Source organism: Lepidochelys olivacea (assembly GCF_965140295.1).
Source record: "Lepidochelys olivacea isolate rLepOli2 genome assembly, chromosome: 18".
NCBI lineage: Eukaryota > Metazoa > Chordata > Testudines > Cheloniidae > Lepidochelys > Lepidochelys olivacea.
Genome location: NC_140428.1, coordinates 30,205,627 through 30,225,779, shown reverse-complemented (window position 1 = coordinate 30,225,779; position 20,153 = coordinate 30,205,627). Strand labels below are relative to the sequence as shown.

General features: G+C 42.4%; 1 protein-coding gene across 6 annotated transcripts in view; it reads right to left on the bottom strand.

The window, feature by feature from the left end:
* Positions 1-20,153, bottom strand: part of CAMTA1 (calmodulin binding transcription activator 1) — a 949,829-nt gene that overhangs the window by 153,271 nt on the left and 776,405 nt on the right. For all 6 annotated transcript variants that reach the window (XM_084652102.1, XM_084652098.1, XM_084652097.1 and 3 more), the window contains one exon: positions 10,950-11,103. In XM_084652102.1, the coding sequence (XP_084508228.1) occupies positions 10,950-11,103 (154 nt within the window). The remainder of the gene's footprint in view (positions 1-10,949; positions 11,104-20,153) is intronic.

The following is a 20,153-nucleotide window of genomic DNA, read 5'->3' as shown; positions in this document are numbered from 1 at the left end:
CTGATACAGACTAACACAGCTACCACTCTGAAACCTGTCACCAAACAGCAGTGTCCCACTAATGCTCTTTCCAGCCAGTGAGAATTTTTTTGGCACTGGCCACCAGGTGGCACTAACTGATTAGAAAATGAATTCCTCTTTGCTTTCATGGGAAATGAAAGCCTTTGTTGATTTTGCTTCATGATATTCTATAATCATCAAGATTACAGTCCAAGAACAAAAATCCCACCCCCCAATAGTGAATGTTTTGGTCTTTGACCTGAATAATTAAGAGAAAACAAGACTTCCCGACACAGTAATTGTTCATTAGTCACGGGATATGTAAGTGTCCAGTAAGTACCAGGCACATGGGAAGTAATGTGAGCTAATTGTCAAATGAGGTATTGTACCTAGGTAATACCTGGACTGAATGAAGAATGTCAGAGATTGTTTTAGTGGATTTTCTTTTGACGATAACTTTTTTGTCACATTTTCAGTGGCCAGTGCTTTTTAATAACATACTGACAGAAGACAGGTTTGTTAAAATATTATTAATAAAGAGTGTGTTTCATTGAAAACATCAGGCCTTCTTGTTCAGCTGTGGAGCACAAACAAGAAGAGTGAAAGAACTACAACACAAATACATCTCACCCCCTCTGCCCACTCCTCCACCACCAACATCCACACATTGAACATATTCCACCAGCTCTTTCAAAGGTCCCATCTGTGTTTTAGTGAGTGAAGCCATCATGAACTCAGGACATAATCCAAACCAACAGCTAATTTATAAGCATCTGTAACTAGGATTATTTAGGAAACCACCTGGGGGACACTCTGCATTCAATAGCAGTCCACAATCCAGAATGCAAGGCTAACAAGAAACAGAAATAATTTAAAGTCTTGCCAAATATAGTCAGTATTCAAAATAAAGAAATAATACTGGCACCCATGTCCAAAAGACTTTACAATAACTGATACTGGGCTAATATTTGTCTGTTTTGGGGACTGTTTGGTCTAGTGTTCTTGGTGGTATTCCTTCATTATTATTAACACCCACTTTTACACACTAGGTTTATTACATTGTAATAGAGCTAACTGGTATCTAAAAGATTGCCTAAAGCTCTGGGATGAAGTCTGTGGTCACCAGTTTTGCTCCTCTGGGACAATGGAACTTTCTACAATACGGGTAAAACTTGTCTGTGCACGAGACAGAGCTTCCTTGGGGACTGATCCCAGATTGTGGAATGAACTTCCTCAGGAATGCACAGCCCTCATCTTCTGCTCCAAGTAAAAGGTACATTTCTTTGGCCTTGCCTTCTCTAACATATACAGACAGCTTCATGTGTATATATGTATTAGATTAAAAATATTCCAAAATAAAACACTCCACTGCACACATCTCCTCCCCCTGGGGAGAGAATAAAAGAACAAGCATGTGACAGATATTAGTCACACTATTAGAAGGAGCTCAGATTCTACAGTAATGAGGATGGCATAAGAACCTATATGGAATAGAATAACAAGTATTGTAATTAAATTTGTATTGTTTTTTCATAAAAATAACAAACAGGTAAGACTTAGGCCAACCAACAATATCAGTTCTGTGATGCTGATAAAAACTGAGATTATTAAAACTGGAACTATTTTACATATTTAATTTACTTTTCACATTTAGGTCAGATGTGACTACATTGTTAAGCTTTACTTTCTGTTTATGGTCACTTTCTGATTCTCCAGAAATAGTCCTTTGTAGCTGCATTTCAGATTTCTAGCATAGCAGCTGTGGAAGTTTCAAATTCCTCCATACTCTATTTTAATAGATTTGGGGGGTTTTAAGCATGAAAACATTTCTATTTGTATAGAGCTTTGTAAAACCGCAAGACCACCCCCTTGATCAACTGAAGAAAGTTTATATTTGGGGTCTGAATACTTGACAGTGGCTCTTTAAATCTGGTATCCTCATAAAATGTAATGACCAAGAGGAAATGGGAGTACCTAGCAGGCTTTTGTATGGATGTCCACAGAAAATAGATTCTCGTTGGCTATCAGAATTATCAAGTTTTGAAACTGAATTTAACTTAAGCTTTTTATTTAATCTTCAACTGACACCGGTAGTCCCACTATCTATCCCACTCCCTCAGCGTGTAAGCCCCGCCACAGATTTGATAGCACAGACAGTGCAGTCTGTGGTGGGTCCCAGGTCACTACCAAAAGCACTGGGGTGTTTCATTTACAGAGCCAGAATTGAGCATGTCCAGAGAGAATCGGTGGACGCAGGGATGAGCACGATATTTGTGTGTTTGATTGTATAACAGTGGTATCTTTGTATGCTCAAAGAAATAAAGTTTCAAAAGTTCCATGTACAGCCTGCAGTTTCTCCAGCTGTGGCTGTGTGAAGGCAGTATTATTAATTATCACCACAATAGTCAGCTAAGGGATAGAAACATCTGATTTTAGAGACCACATTTTAGTTCTTAGTTATAGTGGACATGAAACAAGGATCAGAACTCAGAAATCATCAGCTGCAAGCCTTCAAAGTCACGATTTGCTGGCTGAGAGAGAGAGGAAGCCAAAAGGGAGGAGAATTTGGAGAGACCCCCCCACTGCCAAGCTGGCCCATGATTTGCTGATCATATGGTGTGTACATACACAGAGTTCTGCTGTGTTGAATTCTGCCCCAGTATTTTGTCTGTACCACCAGATGCCTCTAAGGACATCTGCTGATCTGTTCAGAGAATCCTCAAATCAAGGATAATAGGGCATAAGAGGAAAACAATTGAGGGCAATGCCAAGCTGAGGGCCAGGCTTCATCACAGACATATAGAAATGACTTACAGGTGTCTCAGAAACAAAACTCCCAGAGAAATCTCCTGACACATTATCAATTCTCATTTTGTATAAATGTCTTACAGGGGTCCCATTCCAACAGGTCTCTTCAGAAGAAAAACATTCCATATGACACTTTCAGTTCAGGAGACCAACTTGTACTCTGCCATCTCTAAGATACAACAGCTGTGTTATCACCAACAAAATGACTTTAGTAGATAGTTTTGAATATGTCCTTGTATTTTCTATGATAACATTTCATTGCAGTTTTAATACCTGGATTTTTAAATGATATGAACAGAACCTGTATTTCTGATCTCCTAACTCTAGATGGATTCATCCATCTAAAGATTTTGAATAGCGGATCCACCCCCACCAAACTTGCCTGAATCCATCTTAATGAGATTTTGCAAAGTGATGTAATCTAGAGGGAAATACTGAGATAGTCATTGGGTTGAGACCTAACACATCACTAGGGATAATCCAGTTTGACTGAACAACCATGAACTAACATGAATGCCCAGCTGCAAATGCAGATGACTCAACTATCAGAACTGGGCTCGGGATCCCAAATAATAAAAACTGAAGTCAGCTTGATTATTTCAGTGTGTACAGTCTCATCTCAGTAATTTTAGTAAGGGAAATCAGTTGGGGATTTAAATGGAAATAAAATCCTCAGAGCATTTCCAAGAGACTATTTACCCTTCATGGATGTTCAGATGGGTTAATTTCAATCTCTTGATTAGTTCGCAGACCAACTAGATTAAAACAAGTTGACAATGTTTCCACAAAGCTCTTGGAGCTGCCGGATGGTACTGAAAGGGCCATTTTTCATCCGTAACCTAAGATTCAAGCCCAGATACAGAACAAGGAGAGGAGCATTTCTGCAGTTTTGTATGGAGCACGTTGTTGAGAGAGAGCTTGTTAAGGGGTCAGCAAGAAGGACCTTTTCATAATGGCCAAGGTCACAGCACGTCCCTGGAATCATACAGCTGATGTGAAGTCCAGGGCTTGGAGTCTGTGTGTACTGAAGCAACACCTCTAGTACTTGTCCTTGCTGATGCCCTGACTGAATGTAGGAAAGTCACTACAGGGAAGAGAGAGGAACCAAGTCAATTAAAAAAAGACTAAACCTGAGTGAACCCTCTCCTACCAAAATCCTCATCCCAAAGAGACTCACGTGGCACTTCAGGGAAAAAGGTTCATTGTTCTGGCTGATGTTCTCTAACCCTCTCCTTCCCGCCCCAGCAGCCATCTGCCACTTTATTTTCAGCTCCCCTGGCACATATCCCGCAAGAGGACAGGGTTCCGGCCTCTAGCTGCAGCAGCGTTGACTCTGCTTTAGTTTGCATTAGTGCACTCTGATTTCCCCAGCGCCTTCTTTACCCACAGGGGTAGGGGCTGAACAGGATCAGCTATGTGGAGCTCAGTATTAAAGGGCCCACAAGTAACCATCTAATATTCATTACAGAATCATCAAGCATAATTGTAATGTTCCTTTTCCACTTGTCTATGATCTGGAATGGCCCTCTCTCTTAGGAAGGAGAGTTCTCCCCAGTGTGATTTCCCTTCATAGCTCTGAAGTAAAATCATAGTTACAGGAACTATAAAATCCTACCCAAAACATCCCTGTGGAGATGGTACATAGTCTCAGTAATTAAACTTCAGACTTCCGAGTGCAGCCAAGCTCTGTCATAACAGAGCTGTTTTAAATGTGGGATTTAATAAAATCAAAGCTCATCATAGAAGCTTGAGTTTCAAAGGAATAAAACAATAAGATCTGCATTATGCAACAGGTAAAAAGGTGACTGCTTGCAAATTAGACTCTCACTTCACCACCGATACTATGCACAACATTTTGATTAAATCACTGACAAATCTGCTTTAGGGCAGAGAAATTTGGAAACATCAGGAAACCAAACTGTGAAGTCTTTGAAAGAATATGATTTATGTGAAAATGTGATGAAGTTAATGGGTTTGGCATCAAAATTTCATGGCATGCTCAATTTTGGAGCCAAATCGGATGACTTCTTGGCAACAAGTACCCCCTACATTCCCTGAACATAGTTAGCTGTGCCCTCTATGTTTGCCAAGTCTGATAGAAATCAAAAGCTTTTATTTTAGCTACATTTCCAAGGATGCGTTTCCCAGGATGTGCATCCATAAACAGAGACGTGTATATGCATACACACTGAATAATCATGCAGAACTTCACTCTTCCCTCCTGAGACATAAAAGAGCCAAGTATTATTAGATTTATGGCTAGTTTGTCGTAGTTTTCACATAATTTTCTTGATGCACTGCAGATTTTTGAACAGGCTGTCACATTCCCTGCTTGTTAGGTATTAAGATTTTAGTCTGATCTCAGCCACACCTTGAATTTCAGTGCAATTTAATCAGTTCCTGGAGTCTTCTGGTTAGCGTATCTAGTCTTTCCATCCTGTAATTTGTGGCCTTTCCAGCTAGCTTTGTGAGACAAAGGAAAAGAAAGCAAGGAAAGGGAAGGAACTGGGTCAAATAAGCAACTTATCACATTCTTGTTTCTTTGGAGTATGAAAGGAAGCAGCAGCTATAAGATGGGCTGACTGGCACTCACACTAGGTTCAGTGATTCTACTGACATATAGAGGAATTTATGAAGGGCATCGTGGGCCTTTTTCTTTCCATGACCCCTGTAACAGGGTAGCTGGCCCATTAAATGAAACTGGACTCAACTCTCCTGTTCCAGTCCAGGTGCTCCTAACTGGACCAATTAAGACAGTGGGGCAGCACCCAGGGGCTGTAAGAGTCCTGGTGTGAAAGCGATCAGGAAAGTCAGAGCAGACTGATTCCGTCAGGAAGATGAGAGGTGCCAAAGTGAGAAGGTGGCTCCTGGGAGAGGGCTGAAGGCAGGACAGCAGCAAGAGGGGTTTGCTGGCTGACATCCCCAAGCCAGAGTACCAGGACTGGAAAGGGCTGAAGGCCAGAGAGAAGCAGAGGGAGATGCCTGCTGGCTCTAAGCTAGAGAGCAGCCGTGGAGCTGACTGATGTCTTCTTGCCAGACAGCTGGGCCCTAAAGGAACCATAAGAGGGCCAGAGGGAGTGATGGATTCTCCCCTGGCAAGGATGGTCCTAGCAGAGAGGCTGTAGGAGTTCTGCTGGATAGAGTGGAACTGCATCCCGGAAGAAAGGGCCAGGGTGTCTGTCTGGCAGAGGGACAGAGGAGGACTGAGAAAGAGTCCAGATATGGTGAGAACAAAGCTGGGTTTTAAAGATTACATGCACTGGGGTGGGGGGGGGTGAGTGATATGGACTATGTTTTGTGATTTTTGAGTTATAGACTTTTTCACTGTGTTTTGACAAACTATGGATTATGGACTAGGCTATAAGCTCATATGGAGTTACTGGGGCCTCAGAAGGGAAACTGAGGTGAGTGGCCACTTGCAGGACTGCCATGAAGGGGCACCTGGGACAAGACCACTCATTTACAACCCCCCAAATATTTCTTTTTGGCCTCTATTCTCATAGGTATAGTGCTGAAGCACTGCAGAGATCTGCGTCCCACCTGATATGGACTCCTGAGAACCCAAGTGCCTATCCTCCCCACAGTAACAAAATAGTCTCAGAGAGTTGGAAAGTAATGAAGAAATTGCACAGTCCTAGAGTCAATAATGATGCAGACCAGATAAGATCACTGTGTGGCCACTTACGCTAGGAAGGAATATTCCTGAGGGCTAAGCCATAAATCGGCATCTTTTGTTTCATGTTTAGCATACATTTTCCCTCTGATTGTTTTGGGTCTGTCAGGACACCAGCACCCTGTTGGAGGAATCAAAAATAGTGGAATGGATTCCTGCAGGGTCAGCCATTAGTGCTTAGCTTCAGTATTATGGTTGTTGAATTCATTTTCTCCTCTATGGTTCTACTTTATACCTAATTTCTCTTTCTGATTGCAAACAAGTTATTTATATGTGTATTGGGACATATACTCCTGGGAATGGGACACAATGTAATCTTCTCAAGTGACATCTGCTTCAGCACTCTGTGGAATATGCTTCTATTGTAGGTGGCACAGAGCATACAATTTATCACTGTAAATATCTGAAGATAAGAACATTGTGCCAGGGTAGCTGGGATTCCCGCTGACCTGATCTCTCTACATTTAGGAGTTTGCAGAACACACAAAACACCAGTCTACATTAAACATCATAACCTATGCTAGCAGGAGAAGTTTAAATTGTATATCACAGATATAGTGCAGTGCTAATTGTATTCACTGTCATACACTTATCTGTAGACCCCTGCAATACCCTGCTAAAGGGATGAATCAGGGCTGAAAAGACACAAACCAGAAAAAAGGAAAAAACAGAACTGATCTCTCTCACGCAAGTTCCATTGCCCATAGATTTCTGTATTTAATTTGCTTAATTAAAGAAAAAGAAGAGTCCTCAGTGATGCTGAGTTAGTCCCTAGGCTGTCTAGTCCTGATACAATCTAAACAGAACCTCTGCTGTTCTATTATTGAGAAAGGAGAAATTTATGATCTCAATGGGAACAAGAGAAACATTTCCAGCTGAATCTGAATGACTCAGACATTTGTCTGTGTGAGGTACTGTTTGATAGACAGATTATCTGCATGAAGTGACAGAGCTTGCTCTGTAACACCAAGGAGAATCAAGAGTCTACCTGATGCCAATGGAGTTACTCCTGATTCACACCAGAGCAGGGGTCGGCAACTTGCAGCATGCGAGCTGATTTTTACTGGCACGCTGCTGCCAGCTGGGGCCCCGGCCCCTGGCCCCACTCAGCCCGCTGCCTGCCTTGGTGAACGGAACCCCAGGCCAGCAGCGGGCTGAGCTGGGCCGGTGGTTGGGACCCCGGCTGGCAGGAGCCAGCGGAACCCCAGACCGGCAGTGGGTGAGCCACTGCCAGTCTGGGGTTCTATCTGCCACCCTGCTCAGCCCACTGACGGTCTGGCGTTCCAGCCGCTGGCCCCTTGCCAGCCGGGGTCCTGGCCATCAGCCCCGCTCAGCCTGCTGCTGGCCCGGGATACCAGCTGCTGGCCCTGCTCACCTCGCTGCTGGTCTGGGGTTCCAGCCGCCCGGCCCCCTGCCAGCCGGGGTCCTGGCTGCCGGCCCCGCTCTGCCCGCTGCCAGTCTGGGGTTCCATCGGGGGCCCCTGTAAATGTAAAATTTATTACTGGCACGCGAAACCTTAAATTAATGAAGACTTGGCACGCCATTTCTCAAAGGTTGCCGACCCCTGCACCAGAGTAATGGAGAGCAGAATTTGTCCCTCTATGCTTATTCTGTACTGTACTGTCTTTCCAAATTAAGTCTTTCCTGATAATGGTGTTAAAATATTCTGACAGTAAAAAAAGCATCCCTGTTTTTTAGCCTGATTGCTCAAATGGTGCCCTTCCTGACTTTGGGCAGCAGCCTGCCAGAGCGGAGCAGTTTGCCCAGCGAGGTAGTTATGGCCTAGTCAAACTGGGCTCTTCAGTCAAGCTTGGCTATATCTATGCAAAGTGTATTACAAATTACCTCCTTCAGGGCACTAAGGATTAGACTAGTGGACCCATCTGATCTGATCTGACCTGGCCACTTAGGTGAGAGTCACACTGCTGCAAATATATAGATCACTCTGCTCACTCAATGAATTCACTGGTGTGGCACTTAATTCCTACAGAGCTTTACACACATGACGTCACTGACTATCATTAGCCCCACTGGTGAAGTAACTCTGTGAGGCCACACAGATCGTCTGCCACAGAGCCAGGATCCGAACCCAAGTCCTCCTGACTGCACTTCCTTGCTCTTCCCTCCAGAGCACACTGCCTCCCAAGACAATCCCCACACTTTATCGACCAGCTCCGGACTCTCTTATTCAATAACAGGGCAAATTTATGGATGGACATGAAGGCTCAGTCAGAAAAGTATTTACTAATTTATCATTTTAACTTTGTACTGGGGCTAAGAACTTTTGCCAGGTTTTATTTCAGAGAAAATTAAAAGTCTCATCACAAACTCCTGAAAATGAACTTCCTAGCACTAGCACCAAATCGACCTCCATCCCAGCTTTGCTGAGTACCCCATAACTCCTATCACCCCACATGAAGCTGTCAGAGTATTAGTATCCCCTCACTAGACTCCTATCCATTGCAGTCATTAGTAACTGTATAGGACAGGAAATTGGCTTGCAGCCCTGCAAGTGAGGTCTGTACACAGACTGTGACTCAATCTCCACTTGTTAGAGTGACAGGTTAGAAAGTATCCCTCTCAGCCCATTTTTACAGGACAGAATCTCTCAATTCCAGTGAACATTCGTTACCAGCAAACTGCACGAACACTTGTTAAAAACATGCCAGGTTCTACTTGATGGCACTTTCCTTTCATTTGTAGCCATTGAAGAAGATATTGTACTTCAGGGCAATTCCAGTGCTGCAGAGGGTTCCATGGAGCTGCCTGTGTGCAGGGCACACTTCTCTGTACCACTGCAAGCCTCCTAAGCAGCTCTTTCCTTAGCTTGCAGAAGTCTGAAAAACAGTTACTGACACTCGTCCCAAAACAATCTAGTTTCTAGTTATTGTTATTGTTCAGCTAGTATGAGGGAGAGATGTCAGAATTCTACAATGGAGCTTGCAAGGTCAAAACTAGTTTCAAACCAAAGTCTCCAATGGAGATGAGCAATAGATTATAGGACAAGTTTCAGAGTAACAGCCGTGTTAGTCTGTATTCGCAAAAAGAAAAGGAGTACTTGTGGCACCTTAGAGACTAACCAATTTATTTGAGCATGAGCTTTCGTGAGCTACAGCTCACTTCATCGGTTGCATCCGATGAAGTGAGCTGTAGCTCACGAAAGCTCATGCTCAAATAAATTGGTTAGTCTCTAAGGTGCCACAAGTACTCCTTTTCATTATAGGACAAGATTATCCTTAGTGTCATAGGGCTGAAATCAATAGAGTTTGATCACTAAGGGGGATAGCTCTTCTTTTAATAGCTGTTTACATCAGAAAATTTGCACCTGAAAGATGCTCCTGCATGGGGCTCCTTGCTGATAAAATTAAAGTCAGTTCAATAAAAGCTCTCTGTAGGCAACAGCAATCCATGTCAATCTTAGATATAAAATGCTTCAAATGCTGAGTAGCTCTTGGGGAAAGACACCTGTAAACTAGGGGAACTGTAAGGGTTCAGAGGTAGCAACAAGGTCCCTGTAGGTAGGGGCAGGGAGGCAAGGTAACGGGTGAATTTTGTATCTAGGATAAACTAGAGGGGGGAAAGGGGGACTGGACCAGATACTTTTGGAAAGGTCTGGAATGCCTTTCTGAACCGTTCATCACGTGGGGAAGACTGAGATTGCACCAGGTACAAGTGGGGATAGATGGTAAGAGGGGTTGGAACTGGGTGCTTTGGACAGAGGATTTGTCACAGAAAGGTCACAAGACGGTAAGTTAACATCTACGACGTACATAGACCCCACCCTGAAAAGCCTGAACACCAAAGGTCTGCACAGACACTGCACTCTTAAACATTCTGATCCTGTTCCCCAAAATACCTCATGCAAGCATCCCAAAATACCTCAGCCCAGGGAGCAGGCTTTCAAAAGTGCAGTTCCTTAGGGGATCACAAAATGGGAAAGACTCTGAAGTTTCCAAGGACACCTGGGACTTGCTTTTTCTCAATTTTTTTTAAATTTGTATCCAAGTTTATTTTGTGAATTATCAGAATCCCAGACCAGGCAGTTTGGACCAATCAGTGTTACTACGAAGGAGAACTCAGGGGAAGTTATCAAAAGGGTGCCATTCCCTTAGGTGGGCATTAATTGTATAATTGAACAGCAGGCCCAAATCTCATGTAGTCCAAGGAGTGAGTGCTCAGATTAGTGCCTGCAATTCATTTTATGGGTACAAAATTTGTGGATGCATGCTGCACCTGCAGAAAGGGAAGCCCAGCCAGGCCTCAGACTAGCTGGACATAAAACATCTAAAAGTGGGGAAATAGTCTCCAGATTGTCCTTCATCCTGTAATGTGTATAGTACATTCAATGTTTAAATAGGCCAAGCCAGATCACTGTCTGCAACGGCTTCCATACTTGGTGTTTCTGCAGGAACATACAGAAAACAAGCCCCCTACTGCCCAGTGCAGCTGGAAATCCTCAAGTACTCACACATTGGTTTGAGCTGTCCAATGAGTTCCTCTTTCGTCCATTTTGCCCATTCCTTCTTGTCTGTGTTTATTGAGCACAGGATGGGACCACATGGTTTTCCACAGTCCTCTATGGCAGGTACATTCAGGTAGTGCACCAATACGATGTCAGGGTTCTATAGGGAGAACAGGAGAACAATTATAAATACCTGGGGCCACTTCTGTCTTCTTTCCCTCTTTGCAATTAGGTAGATTTATCTTCACTCTATTATTTATTCAAAATTCAATCTCAGAAAAAAGCCAGAATTCATTCCCATTTTGTACATTAATTCCCTAAGACCACAGCCATTCTATAAGAGGTTGCAATGACAACACATGAGACAGAGTTCTTTGCACACAGCAGCCTCCCTCCTGAGTCCCTTTGCTTGCAGTCTCACTGTTATCTTTGTTTGCTTAGTACAAATCCTTTTCAACCCACTCCAGTATCAACAACTGCAGCCTCCTCCAAAAACACCAGTCACAGCTGCCACAGAACTTGCTTTGGGTTTAAGAGGCACATGAATCATTTGCTCGATCAAATGCTTTGATCAGTTTTGGTTCACCTTAGAGTATTTGAAATATACATGAGAACATCAATAAGAGCCACACTTTCAGTAAATTTGCAGGAAAATGGAGGGAGAAAGTCAAGGAAACTGACAATATTACACAGTGCCCCTGAGCATAGCTTCCTTTCAGTCAGGCCTGTAATTTCTTGCCTTTTGAAGAATCTTGCATGCTTGTGATGAAAAGATCAAGCCGAAGAAATCTGGAATCGGAATAGAGAACAACTCTGCAGAGCTTCTGTTTAGGAGTTTTTTGAACAACTACAGGGTACCCACTCCTGCAGGTTTGTTTAATGCCCCATTCATTTTCTCAGCTCATATTCTTCCCACAGGAATTGAGGGAAAGAAAGAAAATGCAACCCCTCTTTGATGCACTGCAGGTCTGCCGCAGCGACATAGACTTTCCAACTAGGAAACCTAACAGAATGTTTATTACAATGTTGGTAAATGAATCATCTTAACAACAACACAAACAACCGCTGTAGTTTCCCCACAATGTCCCAAGGAGATTGTACAATAGATAATAACAAGACTGAAAACTTGATTTCTTTCCCTAAAGTAATTTACTCCTAAGTTCACAAACTTTAATGACTACTTTGGAATTATTTATAAAAATAAATAGGATAATGGTCTAATTAAAACTCTAATGTTTCATTAATGCTGTTAGAGACCAACTCCAAATTGGAGAATGAACACGAACTGCCACATGTCTGCAAAGGCTGTACTAATGGGAGTCAATTTCCTACTGAACAGAGAAGAAAGAATGAGAGCAACAAATAGACTCCAGTACCAAAATGACAATTTACTAATGAACTTGCCTTGAAAATGGATCATGAAGTAAATAAACTCTCATCCCTCTGATGGGCAAGAATCCTGCAGGCTTGTGATATCTTGCAGATGCTCAAGATATCACACTATTAATTTCCTGCCATTCTGCTGAGACAGCAAACAAGGATGCTACCTGTCCAGTAGAGTTGGGACTAAGGTCACCACTGCAATTCATGCAGCCATTGAGAACAGCCTGGTTAAAAGATGACATTCAGTCACCAATCATCTGTGCCAGATATGAGCCAGTGACATAGCAGTGAAAGTCTCTGTAGCTTACTATCTCTTGTGCTACCTAGGCTTAGAGCTGATTGGAGAAATTTTGACTGAACCATATTCCATTGTAATATATGGTTTCATTAAAATGGAAGCACTTTGTGAAATTAAGCTAATTCTGGCAAAATTCCATTTGGGAAGAAAAACATGAAAAATGGGACATTTCAACATTTTTGGAATGAAATGTTTCAATTTTTTGTTTTGGAATGACGAATTTTTAAATGCTTTAAAATGTGTGTTATACAGTCAAACTTCCATTGACTTAAACAGGACCAGACTTAGGTCAATGCTGAGCATTTCTGAAAAATCTCAGCCTCAGGCACTAGCTGTGTGCTGACAGGCTGTGTTTCTATCCAGTTATTGGCTGGTGTATGACAAGCCATATCCATGATTATGGAATATGTTTCTGTGTGGGTAACTTTGTTAGGTGGCATAGATATATTGGCACAGCTGTTAGACTTGAGATTCACACACATCAAGCCATACTGTCAGGAAAGGGTCATGTATGATCTGTATTTGCACAGCACGCAGAGCTTGTTTCTCTATGATATTCACCCCATGTGGCATCACCCACCACTAAAGTATCAAGTACCAGTGACATCAGACACATCACAGACGAGAGGGACCCAGCAGGATGCAATGACACTATGGTGAAGACAGACACATGAGCTACCACTGCAATTCACAATGCCAGCAATTCCAGCTTTGGAGACTGTTGGAAACAAGCTGAAGTTGAGCACTCTGGGAAGCTGGAATGTGGGCCCACTAAGCTTGTTTTTAGAATAATGACATGTCACCTCAAGACTGGAGGACCTTCAGGTAAGCACTAGGACAGCTGATGAAATGTAGATAAGATACAAATGCACACCAGTGTTTTGGGATCCAAGCTACATGCCAATAATTCAGTGAAGGTTCTATCACCAAAGCTCTGCACTGCAGAACAAGAGCAGAAAGGTCTCTTTTGATAGGAAAATAGTGACTGATTCCATATCATAAATCACTTGAAGGCAATTTTATGCAGTTAGTTATCAGTGGAAAGTTTTACTGGTTTTTCCCTAGGCATTTAGTAGCTATTGAGAACTGCTCTATCAGCTGTATGTGATAGTTATAATAGTGTCAGTGATCCTCAGATATACTGTTGTGATGGTCATACAACTAACTAGACTAACCTGTCATTCTGAAACAGTGACAAATGGGCTGGGAGGTGCCACTGAAAGGAATGCAAATAAAATGGACCGTGTATCCTGTTGTGGGATCTTCTTTCTACTGAACAGAGGAATCTCAATCTGCACTGCCAGCTCTTGATGGAGATTAACCTGCCATGAAAGATTAATCACCATCACGCGCCTATGGACCTGGTTCTCTCTTTCCCTGGTTTTACACCATTGTAACTGTACTGTCTTCCCTACCGACAGCGAGATCAGAATCAGGACATAGGGCATGGGGTTTCCTGAATGAGTGTCTCAGTCTGTTGTCAGCCATCTATCAAAAATCAAACTACAAACAAGGAGTTCACAGGACACTACAGATGTCAGGAAAGATACAGGGATGGGATGTTTACCTAGGCAGCTCTCTCTGTGACTTTCAGCCTTGAAGAGATGGAGAATCACTCTGTTACCATATGGAAACTGCTGGGATCCACAAAGTCATAGTGGAGTGGCATCCTCACGCAGCCTCACTGTGCGTTGATACTGCCCCCCCATACCTTGGCTGATACTGTCCCCCCACACCTTGACCCATTTGTTAAGTGTGGTCACCGGGTGCCAGGCATTGTAAGATGCGGTCCTGTGTGACACCAGCAGAGAGAGAGGAGTTTCCAGCAAACCAAAGGACTCCATGGGAGTTGTATGTGGGAGCCTCGGTGAGCCACACATAGCTCTAAAGCCACAAGCTAGGTAGCACTGATTTATACAGCTTAAGGAAAGCTAAGTGCTAAAGAAAGTGCCAAAGACATGCAATTAAAATTAGAGTTATTATTTATTGTTTTAAATGCCCCAACTCAGAGATCAAGGCACACGTACAATACGAAACCTTACAAAATAAATTACTAATAAATAATAAACTCTTCTCTATTTAACCCATCTGGGCTTTCCATAAGCAGTAATCAATAACTACCTCAATAACCACACTGCCCTCCTAAACCAAATTCTCTCAGAAAACAGATGGGCTTTGCAGAATGCCTGGAAGGTCAGCAGGCTTGGGGTCTGACAGACCAAACAGTAGGGAGAGCGAGCCATGCTCCCTTCAGGGAGAACATGCTCCCTCCTGCTCCTTTCATGGCTAAACCAAGGAAGTGTCAGCTCAAGCGGCCCCAGCTAATCTCAATTGCTGCAGCATCCCACAAGCAGGGGGCATCTCTCAGACAGCTGGGGCCCAAAACATTTGGGATTTTAGAGACAAACACACACCTGCAAATGAACTGGCAGCCAGAGTAGACTTCAGAGTTTAGGTGTAATGTACGTCCTGAATTAAGAATCCACCCTTCCTGCCAAGCACAGAGGGAGGAACACAGTTTTTAGCCACGGGTGCTACTAGGATATCCAGAAACACCAGGAGAGCCAATGAACACTTGCCATGGAATACTTCCCCAATGAAGTCTAGGCTATTTCCTCCAGTTGCCTCCTCAACCTGTAAGATTTATCAGACTTGTCTGGGTTGAGTCTTGATCAGATAATCCTCCTCCAAGCCCCAACCAATGGACGAGATGGTGATATGAAACTGGGCATCAACATTATACTGAGGACACCACAGCCCATGTTCCATCATTAATCCTCTTAGTCATGGATTAACATATTGGTATATCAATTACACCTAGCTAAAGGAATTGATAGGAACAACCATATTTTTCCCTTCTTTAAGTTTATATTCACATTTCTTTTGAAAATTTGGATTCCATCTTCCAGAAAGGGATAAGACAGTGCCATCTACCAGCCAAACTAAGCTTCCTGCATTCCTTCTCAATGGGCCATGGCATTTTTTTGTCTGCAGCAATATCGAAAATAATTTGCTTTAATTCCTCAGCTCACTACTAGCTGAAGCATCCTTACCAGAGGCACAGGAGAGCCATGTGTCAGTACCTCTGGGATGCTTGAACCTGTTCCACTTTGGATCCTGATTATGTGTGTGGTTAGCTGACTTGCCAGGGAAACAGCACATCTGAGGCTGCGTAATGAGGGATGTTAGCAGAAAATGCTGGAGAATGTATTGGTTTAGCATGATTTAGTTTTCATAATTACAAGAGACTTGGGATTTGAGAAAATAAAATCCCTTTGAACAATAAAGCATAGCAACCTCACTGAGTGTTTTGTGTGTTCAGATCTTAGACAACTGGAGGTGGAGAGTATGTCATGGGCCAATGGCAGCTAACACGAGCCACCTACAATCTGCTTAAAGTACCATGTTTATTTCATGCCTGTGGCTAATTTACCCCTCTTCTGAAATGAATGCCACAGTGGTGCTAGAGAGGTCTCCTCTGACAAGCTTGCATCCAAGTGCAGAGAATTCTACTGGCCTAAAATCCAGCTACATTAGAAGTAACCCTTTAAGACTCTCATGTTTGAGGGGGAAAACAACAATAATAAAAGGGAATTACAAAATTAAACCCCAGCAGCTAATCAAATCCTCACTCAAAGCTCCTGAAACAGCAAGGAATAAACCCACCCAAAAGCCAAGTGGCAGAAGACTGTTAAGCCACAAACATCTATTGGCAATGGCTCATATCTCACAGATAATAGATAACTTCAGAGAAATCGGAAGTGTGCTGAAGAAGAATAATGTCCAAGCAATCTAGGAGATCCTTCCTGTCCCCTGAGTGAAGAAGGACAGAAGATCTGGAAATGAATTGCTGGCTAGGTAAGTGGTGTGTTGTGGAGGGTTTTTGTTTTGTTGGTCATTGGTCCACTTTCTTTCAGGAAATGGGGCTGTATAGTTTGGATGGCCTCCACCTCAGTAGAAGGGGAACCAATCTCCTTGGGGAGAGGTTGGCTAGAGAAGTTAGGAGGGCATTAAAGTAATAACAAGAGGGGAGGATAAAAAGCAGGGAAGATAGGAGCACTCATTTAGTGCAGGATCAAGGTACTGAGGATAAAAATCAATCAAGGAATCAAAGGTCACGGAGAGAAGAAATTATTAAATTGCATATACAACAATGCTAGGAGCCTGGGTAATAAACAAGAGGAATTTGAATTGCTCATCTGTGAGCATAAATTCAATCTAGTTGCTATTACTGAAAACTGGTGGGATGATGCACACTATTTGAATGTTAACATCAATGGTTATAACCTATTTACGAAGGATCAAGAGGGCAAAATGGGGAGGGAAGTGGCATTCTATGTCAAAAGTGGCATTATCTGTTTCTGAGTCACTGGTAACTCAGAAGAAAATGAACTTGAATGCTTATGGATCAATGTCCTAACAGATAAAGCACAAGATGGAGCATTAGCTGGTGTCTGCTACACACCATCAAATCACACTTGGAAACAGGTTGACCGACTCTTTATGCACCTATCTATAATGTGTAGGTAAAAAGCTGTGTGAATATTGGGGACTTCAGTTTGAGGGACATGTGCTGGAGGTTTCATGCAGCCAGTACTAACACATCCTTAGAATTCCTAAAGATTATAAATGTCAATTTCCTAACTGAAAAAATGTTGCAACCAACAAGGGGGGATTCTATATTCACAGAAAAAGAGGAACTGACCACAGAATGAAAAGTTAGTGGTAGCTTAGGTACAAGTGATCATTTATAATGTGCAAACAGAATAAAGTCCAAACCAATATATATATATTTGGTGCTTTAAAAGGGCCAATTTCACAAAGCTGAAAACAATTATGAGCCAAATCAGCCAGAAGAAATAAATTAATCAGAAACATGTGAATGATAACTGGGAACTGTTTAAGAACACTTTACTAGAAGCCCAAAAAGCCATAATCAAAGACGATCATATTAGTTAAAAACCTGACCTGGTTCACAGAGGAAGTGAAGGCAGCTATACAAAAATAAAATATAACAAATGGAAAAAAAGGGAAGTTTATAGTTATGAATATAAGTCAGAAGTTCACAATTGTAGAGAATTGATAAGGGAAGCCAAGAGACACAAGAAGAAATCTATAGCCAGCAGAGTTGAGAACAATAAGGAGTTTTTAAAGTATGCTAAGAACAAAATGAATCCTGACAATGGTATTGGTCCATTACTTAGATGGAAATGGTAGAATTATCAATAATAATGCAGAAAAGGCAGAAGAAGTGTTCAATACATATTTCTGTCCTGTATTTGGGAAAAACACATGATGTAATCATATCATCTGAAAACTCTCACCCCTTGCAGGTTCCCAGAGCCCAGGCTCCAGCCTGAGCCCAAACATCTACACTGTAATTAAACAGCCCCTTAGCCCAAGCCCCGCAAGCCTGAGTTAGCTGACACAGGCCAGCTGTGGGTATTTAATTGCTGTGTAGAGATACCCTATGAGAACCTACTTAGGGAAAAATATTTGGTTATGAGCTCTTCAATATAGCAGAGAATGATGTAACACGATCCAATGGCTTGAAGTTGAAGCTAGACAAATTCAGGCTGGAAATAAGGCCTCAATATTTAACAGTGAGCGTAATTAACCATTTATAAAATTTACGAAGGGTTGTGGTGGATTCTCCATCATAGACAATTTTTAAATCAGGGTTGGATGTTTTTCTTAAAGATATATTCTGGAAATTGTTTTGGGGGAAGTTCTATGGCCTATGTTATACAGGAGGTCAGACTAGATGATCACAACGGTCCCTTCTGGCTTAGGAATCTATGAACCTAGGAGTCTATGAAGGTAAGGGAGAAGAGTTTGTAATGTTGAATGCTGCATGGTAATTTTCCATTAACCGCAATGGGAATGGAGGAGAGATTCTGGTGAAGTGAATGCAGCTTGATTTAGAAATAACTTTTGACAACAAGTCAAAAACAAGAAGCCATTAGTCTGAGGATGAAAAGGCAACTGAGCCAATAGGGGAATCAGAAGGTGCACTAGCGGCTAGGAGTGATTGATGTACAGTACAATACTGCATTTATCCCTAATAATTTAATCTGTATTATGCCCGGGAGCTGGAACTACTTTATTGCTACCATCAGAAACTAAATGTCAAGTTTCAGTCATTAGTGAAGTTTAGCTTCCAAGATGTGGCAAGTTTCTTTTTCCCAGAGAAGCTCTTCAGAACCCTGCTTTGAGTAATAAGAAGCTTTGAAACCTGAGTCACCCTCTGTGCACTCACGACTTCCTTGTCCTTTCTCTGACACAATCCCCTCCCTTCTTATGGCTCCCCCACATATACTCCAAATTAAAGCCGATCAGTTCTCAAGTTGGTAATATCAAGCCAAGGAGGTATATTCACCTCTTCTATTTTTTTCTGTGGTTTACATTGTAAAGTGCTAAATATCAACCCTGCTTTCTTCAATGGCAAGAAGGTATGTGACAAAGACAAAATCACAACTAGCACAATGAGACAATGGCAGTGGATGGGCAATGGGTGGTTTGGCTCTCTCTGAGCCCGATGAACCATGGATTGTTTATGAGGATGAAAAAACCCCAGGCTCCTCTTCCTTCCAGGACGAAGGGGTTGATTTCTGACCATTTCACTACTTACAAAACTTCAAGAAAACTGTTTTTCACCTGCAGTCACAACTCACCTGCAAGAAACACACCAGGGTTCAGCCAGAAAAGAGACCTGCCATGTACATCTCAGAAGTCTTACATCTAGTCTACAGGGAAATCCTACATAAAACTGTGGCCAGCCATCAATATGGAATTTAGAAAGCTCTAGAAATAGATACATAGCACAGCGTATTCATTGATCTTAGTGCTCTGTATGTCAGCAACTCCACACAGCTTTCTGCTCACTGGAGTCACAAAGCCTCTGCCACCTGCCATGTCAGAGCAGTAAGTCTGCCTGGCAAGTGGGAGCCTTGCACACACAATGCTACCATCTCTGCAGATCCAGATGGGGGCCCTCTCGGGAAGGGGAGGGTAGTTTGTTGCAATATCTCTGGTTTTGTGGCATAAGCAGGAGCACATTACAAGAAATGGTTAAAAATGCAAAAGGCTGTTAGTTTTGATAAAGAAAAATGCAGCTGCAACATCTGTTTGACTCTTGTTTGCAGCTTCATCAACACTAAGTGGTCAATAAATCAGACTGGCATGGCGTTACGTTTCTTCTGTGGCTGAGTCATTAATCTAATGCCAGTTCTCATGAAAAATGAAGGAGAAAGGCTTGTGTTATAGTGAAAATGTATACACTATCCAGAAACGAATAATAGCGTGTAATGGTGCTGCAGACCTCCCAGCATGGTTGCTGGAGGAGAGGCATCGCCTCCCAATGCAAACCGTTACATACAATTTAAATTAGCCAAGTAAATCAGCGATTGTTTGTTCCACCAGCCCATTTTATGACAATATTTTTCATATTAGCACTATTTATGCACAATTGCAAAGCTTTTCCTGCACCCAGATTTTAATAAACAGTGAGGGGGCAAAGGCACATAAAA